General features: G+C 27.9%; 6 protein-coding genes and 1 long non-coding RNA gene across 16 annotated transcripts; 4 read left to right on the top strand and 3 right to left on the bottom strand.

Moving 5' to 3' along the window:
- The first annotated feature begins 1045 nt into the window (after positions 1-1045).
- Positions 1046-3273, top strand: Sin1 (SAPK-interacting protein 1). Its single transcript, XM_072000613.1, has 7 exons — positions 1046-1233; positions 1300-1440; positions 1587-1855; positions 1931-2100; positions 2190-2483; positions 2545-2786; positions 2872-3273. Exons 1-7 carry the CDS (start codon positions 1161-1163, stop codon positions 3072-3074), a joined length of 1392 nt encoding a protein of 463 aa, XP_071856714.1. The 5' UTR covers positions 1046-1160; the 3' UTR covers positions 3075-3273.
- A 24-nt stretch (positions 3274-3297) lies between these two features.
- Positions 3298-4407, bottom strand: LOC139985832 (uncharacterized). The gene is made up of 2 exons (XM_072000627.1): positions 4032-4407; positions 3298-3877 (listed from the first exon to the last, which is right to left on the bottom strand). The coding sequence occupies exons 1-2, from the start codon at positions 4153-4155 to the stop codon at positions 3444-3446; spliced, it is 558 nt and encodes a 185-aa protein (XP_071856728.1). The 5' UTR covers positions 4156-4407; the 3' UTR covers positions 3298-3443.
- Positions 4408-4654: 247 nt separating this feature from the next.
- On the top strand, positions 4655-6067 carry LOC139985828 (calcyclin-binding protein). The gene is made up of 2 exons (XM_072000622.1): positions 4655-4998; positions 5299-6067. The coding sequence occupies exons 1-2, from the start codon at positions 4978-4980 to the stop codon at positions 5962-5964; spliced, it is 687 nt and encodes a 228-aa protein (XP_071856723.1). The 5' UTR covers positions 4655-4977; the 3' UTR covers positions 5965-6067.
- A 967-nt stretch (positions 6068-7034) lies between these two features.
- On the bottom strand, positions 7035-10463 carry Agpat1 (1-Acylglycerol-3-phosphate O-acyltransferase 1). 2 transcript variants are annotated; one of them, XM_072000621.1, is made up of 5 exons: positions 9936-10463; positions 8744-9059; positions 8492-8657; positions 8244-8412; positions 7035-8152 (listed from the first exon to the last, which is right to left on the bottom strand). In XM_072000621.1, exons 1-4 carry the CDS (start codon positions 10118-10120, stop codon positions 8264-8266), a joined length of 816 nt encoding a protein of 271 aa, XP_071856722.1. In that variant the 5' UTR covers positions 10121-10463; the 3' UTR covers positions 7035-8152; positions 8244-8263. The 2 variants fall into 2 exon arrangements, with proteins under 2 accessions (XP_071856722.1, XP_071856720.1); XM_072000619.1 differs by having other exon boundaries at positions 7035-8412.
- A 215-nt stretch (positions 10464-10678) lies between these two features.
- LOC139985816 (tudor domain-containing protein 5) lies at positions 10679-22290 on the top strand. Of its 9 annotated transcripts, none has more exons than XM_074111657.1 (12): positions 11346-11876; positions 12066-13287; positions 13377-13579; positions 13667-13805; positions 13931-14152; positions 14258-14359; positions 18903-19905; positions 20128-20337; positions 20785-20928; positions 21007-21202; positions 21277-21451; positions 21537-22290. In XM_074111657.1, the coding sequence occupies exons 2-12, from the start codon at positions 12070-12072 to the stop codon at positions 21588-21590; spliced, it is 3666 nt and encodes a 1221-aa protein (XP_073967758.1). In that variant the 5' UTR covers positions 11346-11876; positions 12066-12069; the 3' UTR covers positions 21591-22290. The 9 variants fall into 9 exon arrangements, with proteins under 9 accessions (XP_071856704.1, XP_071856702.1, XP_073967758.1 ...); XM_074111655.1 differs by having other exon boundaries at positions 20500-20928; XM_074111656.1 differs by having other exon boundaries at positions 20128-20373.
- Positions 15953-20698, bottom strand: LOC139985834 (uncharacterized). The gene is made up of 3 exons (XR_011799509.1): positions 20564-20698; positions 20229-20484; positions 15953-16085 (listed from the first exon to the last, which is right to left on the bottom strand). It is a non-coding gene; the product is annotated as an uncharacterized lncRNA (long non-coding RNA).
- LOC139985825 (ATP synthase F(0) complex subunit k, mitochondrial) lies at positions 22148-22789 on the top strand. Its single transcript, XM_072000617.2, has 2 exons — positions 22148-22371; positions 22487-22789. The coding sequence occupies exons 1-2, from the start codon at positions 22288-22290 to the stop codon at positions 22571-22573; spliced, it is 171 nt and encodes a 56-aa protein (XP_071856718.2). The 5' UTR covers positions 22148-22287; the 3' UTR covers positions 22574-22789.
- Positions 22790-22826: the final 37 nt, after the last annotated feature.

Genomic DNA, 22826 nt, shown 5'->3' with positions numbered 1-22826 from the left:
CGTACACACTGTAGTTTCTACGCTCGCGATGTGGAGGATGCAGGCGAGAATCGCCACGACGAGGACAACAGTTCTTCGCATTACTTTAGGACTTCTACCGTATAAATACCGCTGTTGCTAAAACCGCGCCACTTAAACATATGTATTTACTTACTTACGTAGTCGATGGCAGGAAACGATCATTGACGCTTTCACATACGTATAGTTCAACATTCGATACATTTATGCTACTCTACGTAGACATCTATGGCGAAAGAATGTTCTTTTTAGATGTGGATTAATTTACAAATTTTTTATATTAAACGAAGGAAGAGAAAACTGAAAGATTACCAATGGAATATGCGTGGATTGTTTCTATATAATATTATTTCTATATAATAATATAATATTCGATCGACGATACAGTCGATGATCGTTGGAAATGTTTCGTCATCTTAGAAACACTTATGGCGTTATCCACTACATCCATCTCTTGTCCAGTTTTTCAAGATTTTCAAGTAATCGAACATTTCGTGGATGAAAAGTCACCAGCGGGTCGTTTAATTCGCGGGTTCATCTCCTTGCCTCTTCTTTTTTGTCATTTTTCCTTTGGCACACTTCCCTTTATACTTTTTCTAATCGTACCCTTTCTTCCATCTGATATTCTGAATATTTCCTTCTCTGTCCTCGGGCTAAACGTTCTATTCTGGTTTCGAGTTCGAAATTAAGAGTGTTGCAGTCTTTCTCTTCTTCTATATCCTACCGCTTTTTTTTCTTTCTCCGATGTGCCTACTCGTAGCGAAAGAGTAAAAGAAAATAATATAGTAGAAAGAGAAAAGTAAGGTGAATAAGATAATATATAAAATTTTTAAAGAATATCGAATACCGTATCTTTGGCAGTTAAGTTTGTACAACATTTACAAATTTAATTGGATAAACCATGCGGTAGCTAATATTTTCTTGCAGTATCTATTCTATTCAAAGTTATTTTCAAATATTTTCGTGGCTATCTTTATACTTTTATCCTTATTTATAAAAAAAATGTGCTGCCACCTGTCGGCGATTCCTTAAACAGGCTGTTTACACATACGAAGTAATGGAAGAAGAAATAATTTGGGCAACGGTAAAACGAAATTTTGGAAATAATCTTTTCATGCTTCAGAGATATCTAAAATAAACAAATGGCGTTCTACGATAACGAACATTGGCTTTTATCACATATTAGAGATAGTTTTTTATCAACCGACAACACAGGTACATAGCAGATTCTATTTAGGTTAAAAATGAACTGTAAACTTCCTTCTGTGATGTTTCTCAAAGGTCAATGTGAAATGGTGATGCTTGGAGAAGATATACCTAAACAACTAAGATCTAATGGAATGTTACAATGTTATCCTGGCATGGAAGAAAGCGACGATGAAGATCTAGATGCTCTCGCAGAATCCTATGACATACAAATGGGTAAATTTAAAAAAGAGAAAAAATAAAAAGTATTTTTTCTATAAAGGATGACGTTACTTGATTTTATAACCAGAAAGCAAAAATATCTGAAATTTGTTCGAGATAAATATATATACTTTAGATCTGTGATTTTAATATTGATATAGATATGGAATACAGTCACAGAGAACGCACTAATACCGCGCAAAGATTAGAGAAAATGGATCTTGAAAGGGAAAAGGCTGCTAAAGTCAGTGTAAAGTGGAGAAATGATTCTGTTATACCTGTTACTCAACAAACAGAATTATTTCAAAGGAAGGATTTTCGTAAAAAGACTGGCCAAACTAAAAGATATTCCCTCTTGTCTGAACAACTTGAAAAGTGTCCAAATGTACCGCAAAATCCGTTTATAGAATACGCCAAGTTTGATGGCAGTGTACGTGTTAATAAATTTTGCAAATGTTAATGAAATTGCTGCTTGACAATACCGCTTATATGAATTTTATTGCAGGCACAAGTAGATATTCCTATAAGAAAGTATAGGATATTTATGTGTATGTTACCTAAAAACCAAAGAACGTATCCCATTCATATACTTGTACTTGCTACGGCAAAAGTGCTAGAATTCATTGGATTAATTTGCTATAAATATGCAAATGAACATCCAGATCACCCTTTAAAGTAATTACTCTAAAGAATTCTGTAGTAGTTTGTATTGTTCGATCTATATTTAACCGATACAAACTACGCTGATTCTTTGATGTTTTCAGGGATGATATCACAAGATATGGCTTATATTTTACTGAAGACGATGGAGAAGTTGACTGGGATTTACCATGCTTGGATCCTAGAGAAACGATATCTAAATTTGAATTCACAACGTTAGGTCTTGCCGAAATGAAACCCAGCGATAGGGCGCGACACAACATGTTTAATTGGGTTGAATTAACGAACGAGGAAGATTTTCTAGAAGGTCAAAACGAAGAAGAAGAAGTTGCTGAAGATTTAGCAAAAATGGAAGGACATACGACTGCTATGGAAGCTCCGTTGTATCAGTCGTACAGGTATTTTTTATTTATTAAAATCATAAAATAACTTGCAATTAATATGTAACATTTTATATAGGGTATACATAATTAATAAAGTCAGGACAAAGACTGAAATATATCTAGGAATCTCTGGTGAGAAAATTGAAATCAATCCGATAATAACAGGGAAAGGTGCAGGACGTTTTTGGAATAGGCAAAGAGCTGTTAGTTATCAAATAGACAATATTGCCTGGTGTGAAGTGACAGAAACAAAGGGAACGAAAACAATTTTTACATTAGTTTATACACCACACTCGTCTACTTCCGAAAATATTTTAGGTTGATTTAGTTTAAACATTTTACGTAACATAAACAAATTTCCCAAGAAACGGACATAATGCTAAGAAGTATCGTCTTTTCACAGTACCCTCTGGACAGTTGCATTCTCTGCATCAATCAGCATCGTTCAAAAACCATGAGTTTGAAGCCGATTCGATGACAGCTGAAGAAATTGTTAGAAAAATAAATCATATATTGGAATTACACAATAGCATATCAAGAAAAGAATATCTATCTCAGAAAGAAAGAAAAGCGGCAAGACGGAAAAGTTTTCATTTGCATAGATGACAGCTCTATTGGTTTCTATATTCTATTTTAAATTATTTAAAACATTAACTATGTCAATGTGATAAAACAAATGTTTACTTCAATACACATACAATCCTATTGTCATTTTAATGATTGCACCATAAATCTCTCGTACCAAGATAAAATTTTTACACTTTGAGTATTTAAGTAGTAAACGATATTCTTATTTGTCCAGTTATTTATTCTTCTTTAGAATGTGAATATATATACATTTATTTATTTATTTATTTTATGTATCATTATATTTATTTTAATATCTACCGAGGTAAAAAAATTATACATTCCCATTATGTCAATAATTAATTTTGTGTTAAAAATTATTTACAATATACAATGGTATTTCTAATGTCATGAGCCTAATATCTCAATAATTTTGTCATTAACCTTACACAGTCTTCTTTCCATTTGCCGAACAAATCTTTGATTTAATTTGTAAGTTAGATTATACAATACTGATGTCTTTGCAACTACATCCGACAGCTTCTTATAATTTCTGTAGATATGTTGATAATTTGGCCGGGCTGTAACAAAGGCTTTCTCATATTCTGCTAAAACATTCAAATCTAAAAGTTGTCCTCCATTCTCTGAATATAATTTTTGCTTTGCAAGATTTTTTCGTTGTACTTTCCTTTGCTTTAATGTCTCTATCCATTCTTTTCTTTCATTTCTTAAATTAATTATATATTCTTCTAAATCTATAGGTTTTTCTGGCGATATTTTAGATACGCATTTTATTACATCTTCAGCATCAACAGTTTTTTCATCTTCTACACACTGTGTACCTTCAATTGTAAAATATCATTTATTAAATGCCGATTAAAAATTAATTTTCCTAATAATTTATCATTGTGTGAAATCTTACTGAAATGATATGTTATTAATATTTTTTAAATATTATAAAGTTTCGTAGAAAAAAAATAGAATAAATTAACTAACCTTCATATTCGTTAAATGTAATTGTACGACTTTGAAAAACAGAAGATCGCCGTTTATGAACAGTTTTCGTACATTCTGAGTTCTTCTCCGAATGTGATGCATCTACTGAATGAAAATGATCCATTTTATCAATTAAATATAATTCCTATAGAAAAATAATTTGCAGCCCCGACAAAGATTCAGTTGAATTTTAAATGAACCAATCACAACGCAGTATTAAAGATACATTTAGTAAACCGTACAAGAAATAGTATAAACTTATAATTTCTCGTTCTATTATTGCAAAATTCTATCAAAATATTTTCATATGATCTCTTCGTGAAATTTAAAAATATCCCCTTCGTAATGCAAGAATTATAATATTTCAAATACAGATTTTAGGTTAAAGGTTAGAAGAAGAATATTAATCGATTATTATTCATCTATTGGTAAACTAAATCGATTTAATTTATGCTTATATGTTAAAAAACAAATAGAAACAAATATCCTATACTTCTTCAAAAATTCTGAATATTAGATATATTATACATTATACTAATTATAAATTTTACTTAACATTGAATCAGTGTTTTATTAGTAAAAAAATTTTCAGTTTTACTAAAAGGTTCTAAAACAGTTTAGTTGATCTTGTTTAAAAACATGTGTTTTTCTTTAAAAAATATCTGTAATATTATTCAAGGTAAAGAGAAATTTGCCTACATATTATAGAAAAGTTTTGAATTCTCCAGAAATTTCTACTGAGTGTACAGTGTGCAGTTTGTAGTCGATTCGTCGATTCTCAACAGTCGAGACAAATTTGTAACGAACGAGGTGTTACAGTCAAGAAACATCGAATTATACGATTTTAACGTCATTATCAATAGGATAATCGAGTGAGTGTTGACTTTCTTTTTTCTTACCGTTAAACATTTAGAAATTCTATTTGTCGCTAATTTTGAAGGAAGAAATGTCGACAAAGGCTGACGAGGTAAGCAACTTTTTAATTTTTTAAATTACTTTTTATATCATCAATGATAAGAAAAATATAGCGCATTTTGTACAACAAAACAATTATCGTATATGTGACTATAGAGAAATACAATTCCGATATAGTAAAATATTAGAGCGTGCTATCCGTATGTATGTATGTATGTACATCGAAATTACGGTTAAAGTTAATCATATGAATTTTTTACGAAATTAATAGTGATTGTTCTAAATAGAATTGTTGAAAGGAAATTTCATTGAACATAATCAATACATGGAACAACTGTACTTTGTTTTACAGTTAAAATTGGACATTGAAGAATTTAACAGTTTACTTCAAAAAGCTAATCGTCAAAAAACTAAAGATGTTCTCAGTCTTGAAATTAGGAAGTTGCAAACAGAGTTAGCAAGATTGATAGAAGAAAGTCAAATATCTCAGACAAAGCCTGCTGTTGCAGTGTCTAACTCTTCTCCAAAGTGTTATGAAGTTAAACTTAATAACTATGGTTGGGATCAAACAAATACGACAGTAAAATTATACGTTACATTGAAAGATGTGCATCAGTTGGCTAAAGAAGCTGTGACTTGTAACTTTACTGAGAAATCTTTTGATCTCCATATTCTTGGATTGAACAATAAAAATTATAGTTTAACAATTAATAATTTATGCGAAGATATTGATACAGATAAGAGTAGTGTTAGAACCAAGGCTGATATGGTGATAGTATCCCTTATCAAAAAGGTTGCGAAACATTGGTCACATGTAACAAGCGTAGAAAAAAGAATCAAGGAATCAAAGACATCTTCAGCTCCAGATATAAGTGAAGATGGTGATCCTGGTACTAGTTTGATGAATTTAATGAAGAAGATGTATCAAGAAGGAGATGACGAAATAAAAAAGACAATAGCCAAAGCGTGGACAGAAACTCAAGAGAAGAAAGCAGCAGGATTGTCAGACTATTCTTAATTTCATGTCTATAAATACTTAGGTTTATTATTTTCTTAGATTATTAATGTACAAAATTAACTTATATTATGTAAGACATTAAAATGTACAAGTGCTATAAGAACTGTATGTTTTTTCATTGCTATGTATTGTGAGTTCACATATTCATTGGTTTTATGAGGAAAATTTTTAAGCCTATTGTATAAATGCATAAATATTTCATAAATTTTCAAAATAATGTATTTTGAATCAAATAAAAAGTTTAATTATATGGTTTATTAAGAATTAATGTATTTTGTTTTCTTACAACAATGGTAATAGTATATACTATACATTTTCGAAATATTTCTATTCCTTATTTACACACCATAAGCCAATTTACTTCTGTATATTATTAATTCAATAAAGAAGGATTATAAAAGAAAAATGTTGTAAATGGTTTCACTAATTCCTTTTACAGTAATGATGATAAATTTATGTAGTAATGTATTTAGAAGTTTCCATTTTCTACAAATATTGTAACTGATGCTTTTTGCAAACATAACTGTACACCTGAAAATAATTTTAAAATTCAACTATATTAATGTTGCATTTTTCAGATTATACTCAATAATACTGTAGGAATAAAGATTCATGAGGATAATGAGTGATTAGTGTATACATTAAGTGTCCAGAAGGTGGCGTTAAAAGGTGTGGTCCCTCTTAGCGCCTAATGAAGAGTGGCTCCCTCAGCTTGGGAGAGGAAACAAGAGTGCTCCGGCAACAACTCGAAAGGTGTCCCGGGGCACTCCTGTTAAACGTTAGGTAGGCCACTGTGGGGTTTTAGTCGGTAAAAGTCCGACACTACGCCGCTGTTTCCCCCTCGAACAGCGGCGGGGTGACCATGAGGATTTCCCCACGTAAAAAAAAAAAGTATATACATTAAGTAAAAGAAAACACATATATTATATGAAATACATAAGTTATATGCAACATAGTTATATGCAACATGTTGATTTGTACATAGCACATATGTGTATAATTTTTTTCTAAAATAAAATTCGTAAATATTAATGCTTTTTTAAGATGTAAATTATAATACTGTCAACAAATAAAATACCACATGCGCCCTTTATTTATTTATATTTTGAAATAATATTTTTGTTATCTTTTATACATTTATATTTCTAACAGTAAAAGGTCAGAAACTTATAAACAAGATTATTATGTAATATTTTCAATCTAAAATTATAAGAATTCAATATAATTCACGTCAGAAAATTCATGTTATGTAATATTAAAACATTGGACTTAATTACTTATAAATTATAGGAATATATAGTAATTTTCAGAGAAAGTTATACAGCTAACATTAATAGTTTGAATTTTTTTATCAGTGTTAACTAACATTCATGAGTATATTTAATTACAAATAAAAATAATATCACATAGCATGAATATTTTTACCATACTAACAGGAAACGCTTTTCCAGTGTCATATTTGTGATATTGCGTGCTTCCATGATTATCATCTGCTTTTATAATAAACAAAACAGTGTTTTACAAAATTTTATTTAAAAAGGGTATAGAAGTATAAATAAATAATTTTACTTATTCATACACACACACACACGCACATTGAACCGTTTGCAGCATTGTACATGAATGGATGAAAATATGAAATAGATACTTAAAAATTTCTATAAAATTTTATGAATAAAATATATTTCATGTAATTTTATAAAACGCACGTAAAATTTTAATTTAGTTCTTTTTATTTCGTAAATAACTTCTCTATCTAGTTGAACTATCCGGATCATTTATAAAATTAAAATTATATTTTCCACCCAAACATTTCCCAAACATCTCTATAGAAACTGTTCTATTATTTTTTTCAAGCAAAAGAAATTAACATCTGTTTTATACACGTATAAAATTTTGTTCAAGAATGCATTACGATTTACATGTATGTACTATATCGAAGACCATTATATAAATGGTTAGGTGATTCATTAAAAATAAGAAAGTTAATAATATAAAATTACTATAAATATAAATGTATAAATGAAATATATATATATATATATACGATTAGAATTAAAATTTTGGGTTTGTAAAGAAATTTAAAACAGGGAAGTAAAATATGAATTGAAATTAATAATTAATATTATCTATCCCCTATCTAACTGTAGCACACATTTGCTATGTCCAATAAATTCTTGATGAAATCCTTGATAAAAATATTAAAAACAAGTCTTTGGTTTACAAGTTAAGATTAAATTGTAATCAAGATATGAATAATAAGAACTCTATTAATTTACCATGAAATAATTACTGTACTCTAGGAAGAAATATTTGATTGCACTTCATGACTAGTGGCATGAAAAACTTCCATCATTGCATTTCGTGTCTTTTCTATTAAATCTTCAACATCAGCTGAAGTTAATCCTTCTGTAGATATTGGTGGTAATGTTGTTATAATAACTCGACCTTCATATCATCAATTAGATTATCGCATAATGTTTTGTATTCAAATAAGTATAAATATTTATACATAAAAAGGTCTTACCGGCATCGAATCTCTTTTCTTTAGAAGATAGAAAATAATAAGAAGAAAATACAACTGGTAATATAGGTAACTGAGCATTGATCGCAACATGAAAGGCACCTTTTTTAAATGTGTGAATTTGTCCAGTGTTGCGCCTAGTGCCCTCAGGAAATATCCATAACTTAATCTACATAAAAAGCATAGAAAAATAAGTATCTAGGAAACTGAATATTACCTTTTGGAGAATGTTCTATATTATATAAATCAAATTACCTTGTCTTCCTTGAGATAGACCGCGGCACTATTTAAAATTGAACGGGCTTTATCTGACTGCATTTTATCTATAAATATCAATCCACAAAGCCAAGCAACTAAACCAAATGGCCATGCATAAAAAATCTGTTTTTTTGCTATAACTGTGCACTTTTGCATTATTGGCCATACTTGGTACATTCCCAGTATATCTAAAGAACTTTGATGATTTGATACTATTATACATGCCCTTTCTTTTTCTAAATGTTCTGTCCCCCTTAATTCCCAACGTAGTCCGATAAGGTGAGTACAAATAGAAAACACAGCCGATCCTAATCTAAAATTATATTTTATATATTTTTTTGAATTATATTAATAATTTGTATAATTAATGCAAGGTCTATTATGTTAGTAACAAAATTATTGACAAATGGTGGATTAGTTTTTAATTTGTAAAAAATGTAGCATATATATTTGTATTTGTATATGTATGTATATATATATATATATAATATACACATACATACATACGTGTGTGTGTATATATATATCATTTTTATAAATCATTCTAATTATCTTTTTTTTATTACATTGTTCATTGTTACTATATAATATTATACAAATATATGTTAAAGAATCAAATACAAATATAATAAAAATTATGTACAGAATAAATGAGTGATTATAATAAAACTAAAACTTCAATACAATGTTAATTAAAATGTTTACATGTTATTTTATTAAAGAATACATTTCAATAAATAAATTTTACAAATAAAAATCTTTTTTAATTTTTATTCCACGGTAACATTTATATGTAATTACTTTACATTTCATTAGACACATATTTTAGCAAATTTAACAATAAAAATAAAAATTTTATTTTACGTTTACAAACGATATTATTATATATTGCTTAAAAAAATTAATTTTACAATTCAAATTATTTTCCAATCTAAATTTACGCATTTATGTGGCATTTCTGGGGTGAGAATTCCAAGTTATTTAAAAAAACGTCATCGCTGTATCGGGATTGTTATCCATATGCTATATCACCATCGTTCAATAAATTTGTCCTATTAGTTTGAACAAAATTAATCAGAATGAAAATATAAGCAATAGAACATAATTAATTGACAAATAAGAGAATGGAACATAGAAATGTAACAAGATAGACAACGTTCATATTTTCAAAATTGGTGTAATTACTAACAAATAGTTTTTCACGTTCTTCGGTCGTAAAAGCACAATCGGGAGGAGGATTAATGAATTCAGCATTGCAATTCCATAATAGAGAAAAAACTTGAGATAATAACGAAAGGTCCTGCTCACTTCATATAATACAAGTATCAGAAGAAAGAGACCGACTAGAATCACCTCGAAACACGAAGGTGCCATCTTTTATGGCGAGAAAGGGCGAATACTATACCTAATATTTTCTTTATACTACACCAGCGAAATCAGTATTACACTTTTCTGCACTATCTTACGTAGTTCTAAAGATCTTCAACTACTGTAGGATATTATGAGAAACCCTCGCCTTTTATACATTAATCACAAACACATCACTTATTTTATATAAAGCTGATCTTTTAGCTATGTACTATCTACAGATTGCAAAAATACAAGGCACACCTACGACTGGCCACGAGCACGAGGCTGCCTACTGCCGAAATTGACTCAGGGCCAACCGCGGGCTAGCGATTGTCGATTTTTTGGTGAAATCAAAACACGTGCCTCGCAGTTATATACGAAATACAAACTTTGTTCTCAATATTTAAAGCATATATCAGAGTTTATTTCTCAGATGTTAAATAATTATGTACTTGTTGAAATTCTAAAAAAACAAGCAATAAAATACTATATACAGTCGAATAGTAGCTACTTATATGACTGATTAATATTAATGTAATGAATTTGCATTTAATACTCAAACCCAAGCAAAAAATTACGTTGTTTTTTATTTTCATGTCATTCGATGATTATACAATAAACTTATAATTCCTACAGTTGAAATATTTGAGTGATATGGGTGTTTTATTTATAAATAGTAGAGAGGACACTTTAGGTAACAGCCAATCATCATGCTGGATTTATAAATATGATTTTAGATTTTTTCACTTATCACAATTCATATGTTTTTGAAGAGCTTTTTGCACTCCATAACCTTCAATCTACCTTTCATAATTTTTTATATAATTGTTTCTTTTTCATTATTCTATTCAATATCCTTTCTCATAATTTATAAATAATTTATCTAGGTTTCAAATATCAATTTACGAATTATTTTATTAAATCTACATATACATGTGTAAACGTGTATTACATATTATTTGTTTGACTCAACATTTTATGAATATCTTTTATAAGAACATTTAGTGAATTATGTTATGTTTCGGGACTTTATGTGCGAGGTTGTTGTGTGCGGTTTTCGATTATAAGTTTTGTCAAGTATTAATTGATCCCTAATGAAATTACTTTCTATATTATTAATTGAACGTTTCATAAGTATGTTATCATTATGATTATCCTGATGTCACTTATGTAAATATTTACGTAGCGACGTAAACTTTGAATAGCAATAAAAGAACAGTATGCGCGTTTCATGTAAATTTATGTAAAATAATTTACATATTATATACGTATACCTTGTTGTATCGTATTATTTTGATAATTTAAAATTATCTTATTTGAATGATATTATATTTGTGACATTTAATAATATAATTCAGATTTGATCTTGCAAGCCAGTTTCCAAATAATATACATCATATATACATATATGATATCAGAATACTTATAATATATAATTTCATGACATATTTCTATTAATTTAAAAATTAAAGATATATATTAGGTTGTAAATTTGGAATTAAAATTATTATTATTTAAGTTAAAATTAATTTAAAATTTTGATTATGATACTGTATCTCTAGGAGTAGCAGGTAGTTCGATAGTTCGCGCGGCAAATAAAGAAAACATAAAGTTTTAAATTTTTCTACTACACCTCCTAATTATATACATGTGTTATAGGTAGGTTATTTGTTCGTTGCTTACGTTTAAGATTACACCAATTACCGTTAGGTCGAGTGAATTTAAAATTTTTTACGATATAATTCAAATTTATACTTCGAGATCATAGTAAAGGAACTTGGTATGATATAAATATTTAAGTCTAAAACAATTATTGTATTAATCAGATATTATAACTAAAAGAAATCATTTAACGTCCAGTTTGCTTACAACTCTTCGGTTTGCATTAAAAAATTAAAATTGTTAGATATTCCAATTAATTATTTAACTTATTTGTAGAGAATAATATTTATAAACTAATATTTGATAGAAAAATGCAAGTGGATTTACAAAAGCGTGAAAACACTCAAACTACAATATTAGCATTATTAATTACACGTAAAGGAGGATGTACTTTAAAGCAGCTAAGTCATGATTATTATGAGTTAGAGGGTGAACATATACCATGGAAAGATTTAGGATACAACTCTTTATTAAGTTTTCTACATAGTATGTCAAAAACAGTACAAATAGAACATAGAAATAATACAATTATTATACATGGTATTGCATCAGAGAAATCCAAACACGTTAGTAAATTAATAGCTGGCCAAAAAGCTCAGAAACCTTCAGTTGGAAGAAAAACACATAAACCAAATCACTATTTTCCTACAACTGCTCCTAATAGAATTCGTATACCAGCTGAGATATTAAGCAAGGTAATCAGTTTAGTTAAAGATAAACCTAATGGTTTAAATAAGGATTATATACTTCAAGAAATTCATTCACGCATGCCTTTTGTGAAAATTACTATGAAAGAAATGGAAGAACAGTTACAAGAATTATCACATAGAATTTTTCAAACGAACAATAAGATTTATCCAAACCAATCTAAAGTTAAGAATTTTAATAATTTAAAAGACCGTAATGATATGTCTCACTCTAAATCCAAATTGCCAATTATCACTGCTGCTGGAGATGAAGATTCAGATGATACGTTAGATCATGAAGATGTCCTTGAGGTTACACAACTCAATCATACATCTAAATTTGATTACACAAAATCAAATTCAAAGTCGAAATCAACATCTAGTTTCACAAAGGAAACTAAATATCAAGATCAAGAAACGCAACATAGTAATAATATTAAAATGAAATTCGATGATGATATAATGAAAGATAAAGAAAACGTTTTAGATAAGAAAGATATTGAAATACTTATAAATGAAAGAATTAAATTTCGTTTGGAAAAGCTTATTCAAAACCACTCTGATGGGATTTGGTGTGCTGATCTACCAGAAAAATATTTAGAAGAATATAAAGTTCCTTTGAATTATGCAGAACTTGGTTTTAATAGCGTTAGAGAATTTGCATCACAATTACCTGAAATCTTTCATTGCATTCAACCTCGTGACACAGGAGATTTCATGCTTTATTATGCAAAGAGGGAAATACCTTCAAATAAACTAACAAAGAAACATGAAGCTAATAATATTGCACAGTGGTATGATATTTATGAATCAAGTAATGAAGAAGCAGTCCCAGCATCAGTGGTAAAGATTCTCTGTTTCAATGATTTAAGAATTTTATTAATTATTTACAAAAATTCAATAACATTAATTTCGTAACATTTTATTCTTAGTCGCTCGATACATGTAAGAAGCTAATACCAGATAATGTAATGAGTATTGGAGACTATGTAGGTTGCATAAACGTTGCAGATTTAGAACAGAATGAAGAACCATTTATAGAAGTTATTGTTGTAGAAGTCTTCACACCTTCATTCTTTTGGATACAACTTCGTAAAAACCAAAAGACATTTAAAATGTTCATGGATGATTTACAGTATGTATAATTACACTAAACAATTATTATAACTATAATTAGACAATTATAATTCATAATATTTATATTAATAATCGTGTCCTACAGCAAGTTTTATACAATGCAATATGAGCAATATGCAATTCCACTACTTGTACTAGAAAAAGGTTTGAATTGTGCATGTGTATACAATGGAATATGGCATAGGGGTATAATTAAGGTTGTGAAACCAGATTTTCAAGTGACTGTAAGTATACATAGTATGTTCAGTTTAAACATATACCTACTGTTGTTTCTCTATTATTCCTATGATTTATTGACATATTATTTGTATTTAATGTAATAACTATTATTTATATCAATTTATTACAGGTAATGTTTTATGATTATGGAACACTGAAAACATATTCTCCCAATGCAGTATATTACTTACATAAAAGGTTTTCCATTCTGCCAGCACAGGCAATACCATGTGGTTTAATTAATACTAGGCCATGTACAGGATCTAAATGGTCCCGTCGTGCTACTCATCAATTTGCACTAAGAACATCTGATATACCTTTAGTTGCAACAATTGCAACAATTAATAAGGAGGTAAAAATATTTAAAAAATTCAAGAAATATCTATTTTTTGTGATCTACATTTTAATTAAATTTGTTTTAAAATAATTATAAATATCATGGGACTTCTTATTACAGGATAATTCAATGATGGTAAATTTGACTGACACATTAGAAGATGAAGATGTGCACATTAATGATTGGTTAGTGGAGCAAAAGCTAGCAGAATATGGAAAAATGGTTTGTATTAAAAAACGGAATTTTCCAATTTGTTATTACTTAGAGCGTCAAGAATGTTTTAAACGACAAAAACTTAGCGACATTTATAGACTAAAGGAAAAATTGTCCAAAAATTCTGGAAATAAAATAGTACATAATCCAGATTCTGACATAGGCTTACCTCACAGTAGTAATATTAATGAAGTAAATAGTAATAAAGAAGATTCCTATAATAAATTGATTTCACATAGAGGAAAGAGCAAAAGATCAGAATATTTTGAATCGACTAGTTCCTCTAAAAATGATTTTTTAATTGAAAAAATGCATGGTTCTGTCACAAATTCTGAAAAGAAACATCCAAGAAAAACAGAATCTTTATACAAAATGTTATTACATCTTAAATTAAAATCTATTGATTCTACCAAAATTAATAATGATAATAATGATAATAGTAATAATCAAATTTGTGAGATTATGGCAAATAAAAAATGTTTAGATTCAAGTTCTGTATTAAATCAACCCATTGAACAAAAATCGTACGAAAAGTCTGTCATATCATGTCATAATAATGTAGAACATAATAACACTACATCTGATACTTCGTCTATCGATCTTTCTACTAATAACAGAAAAAATAGTAAAACGTTAGATAATAAATGTAATATTTTAAAAGAGCGTACCAATATTCCTAACCAATATGGTTCTGTTACAAATCCTGAAAAGAAACATCCAAGAAAAACAGAATCTTTATACAAAATGTTATTACATCTTAAATTAAAATCTATTGATTCTACCAAAATTAATAATGATAATAATGATAATAGTAATAATCAAATTTGTGAGACTATAGCAAATAAAAAATGTTTAGATTCATGTTCTGTATTAAATCAACCCATTGAACAAAAATCGTACGAAAAGTCTGTCATATCATGTCATAATAATGTAGAACATAATAACACTACATCTGATACTTCGTCTATCGATCTTTCTACTAATAACAGAAAAAATAGTAAAACGTTAGATAATAAATGTAATATTTTAAAAGAGCGTACCAATATTCCTAAACAATATGGTTCTGTTACAAATCCTGAAAAGAAACATCCAAGAAAAACAGAATCTTTATACAAAATGTTATTACATCTTAAATTAAAATCTATTGATTCTACCAAAATTAATAATGATAATAATGATAATAGTAATAATCAAATTTGTGAGACTATAGCAAATAAAAAATGTTTAGATTCATGTTCTGTATTAAATCAACCCATTGAACAAAAATCGTACGAAAAGTCTGTAATATCATGTCATAATGATATGGAACATAATAACACTACATCTGTTACTTCGTCTATTGAACTTTCTGCTAATAACAGAAAAAATAGTAAAACTTTAGATAATGAATGTAATATTTTAAAAGAGCTTACCAATATTCCTAAACAATATGCTAATCATTTTGATATTCAAGAATCAGAAGACGAAGTATATATTAGTGATGTGAAAAATTTTACTGATGCACATGAAGTATATATAACAGAGAACATAGACTGGTCTATTATTTTGAAAGAAGGATTGAAAGAAAAGAACTATATAACACAAGAAAGTGAATCTAAAATACCTCGTGAAACATCTATTAGGAAACGAAGCAATGTACCATTAGCTGAAAATTGTTTCTTGAAAGTAGTATATAATAGCTCTTATTCTGCTTTGCATGATAAAGATATACGCTGGTCATCAACTGGAAATATTGCTAAAATGTCAAATGTATCTCCATTAATTTTAGAAAATATTGAAAGGCGTAAAAAGCGCATAAAAAATAATGTAATAATTGCTATATCACAAAAAATATTGGGGATGTTGACAGACGAAAAATTATATGATGCATCTAGAAATGTAAAAGATACGCAACCTATGAATTCATCACAGAAAACTAACAATGCTAGTGTTGAAAACGATACTAGTTTAATTGCTTTAGAAAATTATGAACAAAATGATTACATTTGTACGAAAACCATTACTTCTAAGCAAAAATTATTGGAGAAATTATCATCAATAAAAGATATATCAAATGACAATTCAAGTTTAGATTCGGACGATTTAAGCACATTAACAGAATCTACATCATTTCATTGTAATATTGATGGTAATAATAATAATAATAATAATGAATGTAAAAAGTATGAAAATGATACAAGCATCCATGAATGTACATCAAATGGATCTTGGTCAGAAATTGACATTGAATATAAAAAATATGAAAGCAATACAAACATTCATGAAAGTACATCGAATGAATCTTGGCCAGAGATTGATGTTGAATGTTCTGTTAAAACAGAAGCAATAAATTCAAACACACAGGAAGTTTTTAGACCTATGATCAACAATTCGGAAGTATATGAGAAAGAAGAAATATCCAAATCTGCAAATAACCTAGAAGATCTGACCCTGGTATCAACATCATCACAGCAATCAACAACAACAGAAAAATCAGATTTGATAGAAAATATTAATTGTTCAGAAGAATCATCGTTGAATATAGAAGTAAAAGAATCAGTAGAATCAATGAATACAGAAATAAAAAAATCGGTAGGATCAATGGAAAAATCATTATTGAGTGAGAAAACTAGACAAACAGGAGTGGTATTAGTTGAAGAATTAATACAATCTAACACAGTAATTGAAAAGTCCGACATACCAGTTTTTAATGATGTTGATATAGTATCTAACGAAGGAGAGGAACAATTGGATGCATATATATCATATGCTGAGCTTTCTAATCTTCTTAATACTACGTTTAATGAGAGCACTCAAATTAAATTCAGTGACAATGAATTTGACTCGCGTTTAAGTACAGTAGAAATAACTGATTCAAATTCAATTGAGGATGCAAAATGTATAGAAACTTATACAAATATAGAAGGTGATACTTATGAAGTTATGTATTCAGATAAAATCAGTAATCAGGAAGATAAAATGGAAGACTTGACAAATAAAAGTATCAAAGTTGAAAGTCATATACCCGTAATACATTCTGAAAACAATTCAGAGAGAAGTAATAAATTTATGTCTAATCTAAATTATAAATCACAAGGTAAAGCAAGAACATTAGTAGAAATGTTAAATAATAAATGTAAAAAGTATGAAAATGATACAAACATTCATGGATGTACATCAAATGGATCTTGGTCTGAAATTGACATTGAATGTAAAAAATATGAAAGCAATACAAACATTCATGAAAGTACATCAAATGAATCTTGGCCAGAGATTGATGTTGAATGTTCTGTTAAAACAGAAGCAATAAATTCAAACTCACAGGAATTCTTTAAACCTACGATCAACAATTCAGAAGTATATGAGAAAGAAGAAATATCCAAATGTGCAAATAACCTAGAAGATCTGACCCTGGTATCAACATCATCACAGCAATCAACAACAACAGAAAAATCAGGTTTAATAAAAAATATTAATTGTTCAGAAGAATCATCATTGAATGTAGAAGTAAAAGAATCAGTAAGATCAATGGAAAAATCATTATTAAGTGAAGAAACTAGACAAACAGAAGTGGTATCAGTCGAAGAATTAATAAAATCTAACACAGTAATTGAAAAGTCCGACATACAGGTTTTTAATGATGTTGATATAGAATCTGACGAAGAAGAAGAACAATGGGATGTAAATATATCATATGCTGAGCTTTCTAATTTTCTGAAAAGTACACTTAATGGGAGTACTCAAAATAAATTCAGTGACAATGAATTTGACTCACGTTTAAGTACAGTAGAAATAAATGATTTAAATTCAATTGAGGATGGAAATTGTATAGAAACTTATACAAATGTAGAAGGTGATACTTATGAAGTTATGTATTCAGATAGAATCAGTAATCAGAAAGATAAAATGGAAGACTTGACAAATAAAAGTATCAAAGTTGAAAGTCATATACCCGTAATACATTCTGAAAACAATTCAGAGAGAAGTAATAAATTTATGTCTAATCTAAATTATAAATCACAAAGTAAAGGGAGAAAATTAATAGAAATGTTAAATAAAGCAAAGTTATTGCAAAGAGATCGTTCATATAAATAACACAAGTACTTAGCTTTATGCCCAAAAGAATTTAAAATTTCTGATTTTTACAATTCATGCTCATTTTTAACTTTGTTCTTTTCTCTTAGATATCATGTATAATCAATATATTGTTTTTATTATATAATGCTGCTATATATTTGTTTACTGTAATTGCTTAATTACAGTATATTTTTACATGGTAATCAAAACAAATTGGCTTTTCTGTTTTTTGGGAAAAATACGACCTTTATGTTATTACAAGTCTTGTATCATGTGTTTATTTGTTACTTATGTAATAAAAACTTTTAGACAAAAAATCAGCCGTGTACATTTTACTATATACCAATAGTTTTACAATATTCTTACATAATACATAACAATCTCATAAAGTGATAATTTTTCCCAAATTAATCAATTTAAAGAGTATGCACATATTACTAGGTAAATACATAGGATATAATATTATTTGATACGTCTTTTATTTTTTTTTAACTAGGAAAATAGTGTTGATATGAGTAATCTGTTGCTTTATGTGGAAGAGAATTTAATATTTATGCCTGAACGATGTTATGAGAAGGAGACTAATATATTTAATGGCAATAACAAAAAATTATCTGAAAATGCTACTGACGTGCCCTTGATATCACCACAAAGTATCCTAAATGATAAGTTCTTTAAGCCTTCATCAGAATGTACACTATTTGATGAACAAGAGATATTGGTAGCAGAAGAAAACATTCAAGATCAAATTTTTCAGAACAATTCAACTTTTAATAAAAACAACACTAATCCATTTTTACAAGCTGAAACTCCTTATGGTCAAGTTAATAATGACAGAAACTCACAAAAGTTTATGCAATTATGGAATGAAAATTTGCAAATGCAAATACAACACTTAATGCAAATAAATGCAACACTTCGTTTACTTCTTTATGAAGTAATAAAAAGCTCTCTAACGAATAACAGTTCAACATTTGATAAAAGTACACTAAATATGATAAAAAGCGTACTTTTGAATATTAATAAACAAATGTCAATATTTGTAAATCCCTTACATGTAAACACTGAGAGTGCATATGAAAATATTTCTTCAAATGGAAATGTTCATACCGAAAGAAAAACTGCTATAAACACAAATGTTGACTGCCCTGTGGAATATGTTGCACCTGCTGTTAAAAATAAGCAGCCATTAACTAGTAATTTTTATGATAGAATCCATACTCATATTGACTCTTCTCAAAATAATTACATTCAGGATGGAGATAGAAATTTGAATACAGTGAATTATAATTCTTTAATGTCTGGAAGTAATGATACTAATGCAATAAATCAATCTTTGCTAAATCAACAGATGTCAGTAACATCATGTGTTTCTCCAGGATTTGGAAAATTTAGTAACAAATGTTTTACAAGTACTGATCTTTTAACACCTATAGAACATTCTATACATAATGGAACATGTTTCAAAGAAACAAATCCTTTCAGACTTAGTTTAGCAGGTAAATTACAAATACTTGATTCAGAAGAGAAAAAATGTTCTCATTCTAATGATTTATTATATATTTTAAATAAAAATCATGGTGGACATGATTTGATAACTTTTAAAGATGATAACTCCAATACAAATCGATATTTGGACGATCTTAAGAATAGATTATTCAATCATCAATATTCTGACTTTCCGAAAAACACAAACAATGTTAAAAATAATTTATTTACAGAAAATGTAAAACCTTTTAATCATAACTGGAATATGGATGATAATATTAACACAACATCCAAAAGCATTATCAATGGTCAATCTACAGAGCATAGTGCTTACCAGAAAGAAATGGAGAATCAATGTATTTCACCATCCAAGAAATCTTTTATTGATGATGATTTACAGTTTGTTGAAGAAATATACAAACAGGAGCCAGTCCAGGAAAATGGTATCTCCAATTTTAATCAACCGTTGTGTGTACAAAGTAATGATTTTGTTGTATCAGAAGAAGATTTGAATTGTAAAAGTATTAACGAAAATGTTATATTTCCTCCAAATTACGATTTCAGTAGTTCTAGATCTTCTAGCTTATTACCTGTTAATATTTCAGAATATTCTCATTTAGCAAATAATACAAATATCGATGAAAAACATTTAACACGTTATTCACTTACTTCTCATGCATTATACAACTCATCTCCAATAATGAAACTTAATGAAGCCCAGAATGGTCAGAAATCAGTAGTAAGTTCAGTAGACGTATGGAGCAAACTGCTGAAAGATACTAATGGATCAAATAATTATAGTAAAATTTGCTGGGTTTCTGAAAATAATGGAGAAAAAGTAATATGTAATAAAGATGAACAAGAAAATAGAATACAAAATTTTATTTCAGATGATACATCAGATTTTGAAGTTGATGCATATAATGCAGGAGCAAAGAACTCATATTTAAAGAAAACTGAGTTTACTGTTGGAAAAGTCATATACATACCAAAATGTCTATCTGTAAATTGTAGAATGTTCTTTCGAGTAGTTGGTATGTTTTACTGTGTACAATTAATATAAATATGGAAATTCCATGCTGATGAAAATAATCTCACAATAATTTTTGTAGAACTACCCAAACAAATAATACATATATTTTATTATCAAGAAGAAGGATGGTTGTTAGTAGATGAATTCATTCAAGTACTTACTGAATCAGAGACCGCTATAGATATGGCAAAATTATTATATGCATTCAATATATATGTCCAGTTTAAAGAAATTGATAGGACTAAGAATTCAATAGAATTTATAAAAAGTGGCAGGTAATTATCATAAATATTGTATTAAAGATAACATCTGTTATTTATTAAATGCAAAGAGAGAATATCTTTTTTAGTATATTGTCGAAAGCAACATATGATATAATAAATGGTAGTGATAAATTGTGCTTAATACCATTGAAATCACTCTTAAAGGTATTATACAAATTGGAAATTATATCATATAAAGATATCAATAATATCTTTGCATATGAACAATTTGTAAATGGTTCAACTAAACATAAGATTTGGGTAAATATTATGATCATACTACATTAGACATGTAATATTTTGTATTTGTATATTGCATGTAACACTAGCCTTTATTTTGTTTTAGTTAATTATCAATGCTTATGGAGAATTTAAATATTATATTGAAAATAGACAATAGTTATGTAATATTAACTAAGTATGTATATTTTATCAATATAACTATAGCGATATATCATATTACATTAATATAATCTTTACAGTATTGGTTGTTCGTGCATAAATAATGTAATATAATGAAAGAAAGACAGTAGTTTTCATTTTGTATTATCAGTAATTATATGCAAAGATTAAGTTGGACTGATAAATTTAAGAAGGATATTTTGTTATTTTCTACTATTAATTTCTTTTGGTTTTTTATTTTAGTTTCAGTTATTGACTTGATTTTTTATTTTGATTATAGGATTTAAATAAATATATATACATACGTATTTTCTTTTTCTTTAGATATTCTATTTTTTTAAAGTACTTGATAAACATCAAATTTAATTACGATATTAGTTCAATATAAAGGTCAAATAGTTTAAGTTTAAAAATATACATAGTTATGAAACATATGAAAATAAACTTTTGAAATATGTAAATAAATATACATACATGTATATAAAAGAATCATGTACACGGTATGTGATTCTTTTACATATATCATTAGATGTCACGTGCATTGAGCAGCCCTCTAGTGGTGTTCACTTAAACTTTGCTAAGGAGACAGGAAATAAGTATTACAGTCTAATTCGAACTGTATGAAAGTGATAATTAACATTTCAATTTGAATTGTGTATTAAGTAAACACGTAGATTTTTTTTCACTGAAACATAATGGCAAGCTCGAACGAAGCAGAACAAAAGCTTACTGGCTTATCGAAATATTTTAATAGCGTCACCGAACGTGGTCGAGCAAATGTAAGTAACCTCAAAATCTGCTATTTGTTCTATTGACGATACAGAATTTTCTAGGTAATACCTTAAAAGTTGTATCACAATTTAATATGTAGTGGCACTATTTTTCTTTTTACAGGTAGCTCTGTCATCAATCGGTGGAATGATTGCTCTAGGCCTATACTTCTATTTAAAACCAAAAAGTAAAAAGGCAGACGAAAAATGAATCAATAACAAGGTTAAATACAGTAGATACATTATGTAATATTAATTTTTGCGTTACTTTATTCTCATTAGGAATAAAGAATTATTAATTATTAAAACCTCATCATTTATTTTTAGTAATATATCGCAATGTATCAGAATTTTTAGAACAAGGATTTTTAATTTTTTGTAAATTGAACATATTGTAAGTCTAAAAATAAATTTAACTGTACCTATACTTACTATTTTTGTATGGATTTTTTAATGTTCATAAT

Source organism: Bombus fervidus, chromosome 3 (genome assembly GCF_041682495.2).
Source record: "Bombus fervidus isolate BK054 chromosome 3, iyBomFerv1, whole genome shotgun sequence".
In the NCBI taxonomy this organism is placed as follows: Eukaryota; Metazoa; Arthropoda; class Insecta; order Hymenoptera; family Apidae; genus Bombus; species Bombus fervidus.
The sequence above is the reverse complement of the archived record's forward strand: the minus strand, read 5'-3'. Positions and strand labels throughout refer to the sequence as shown.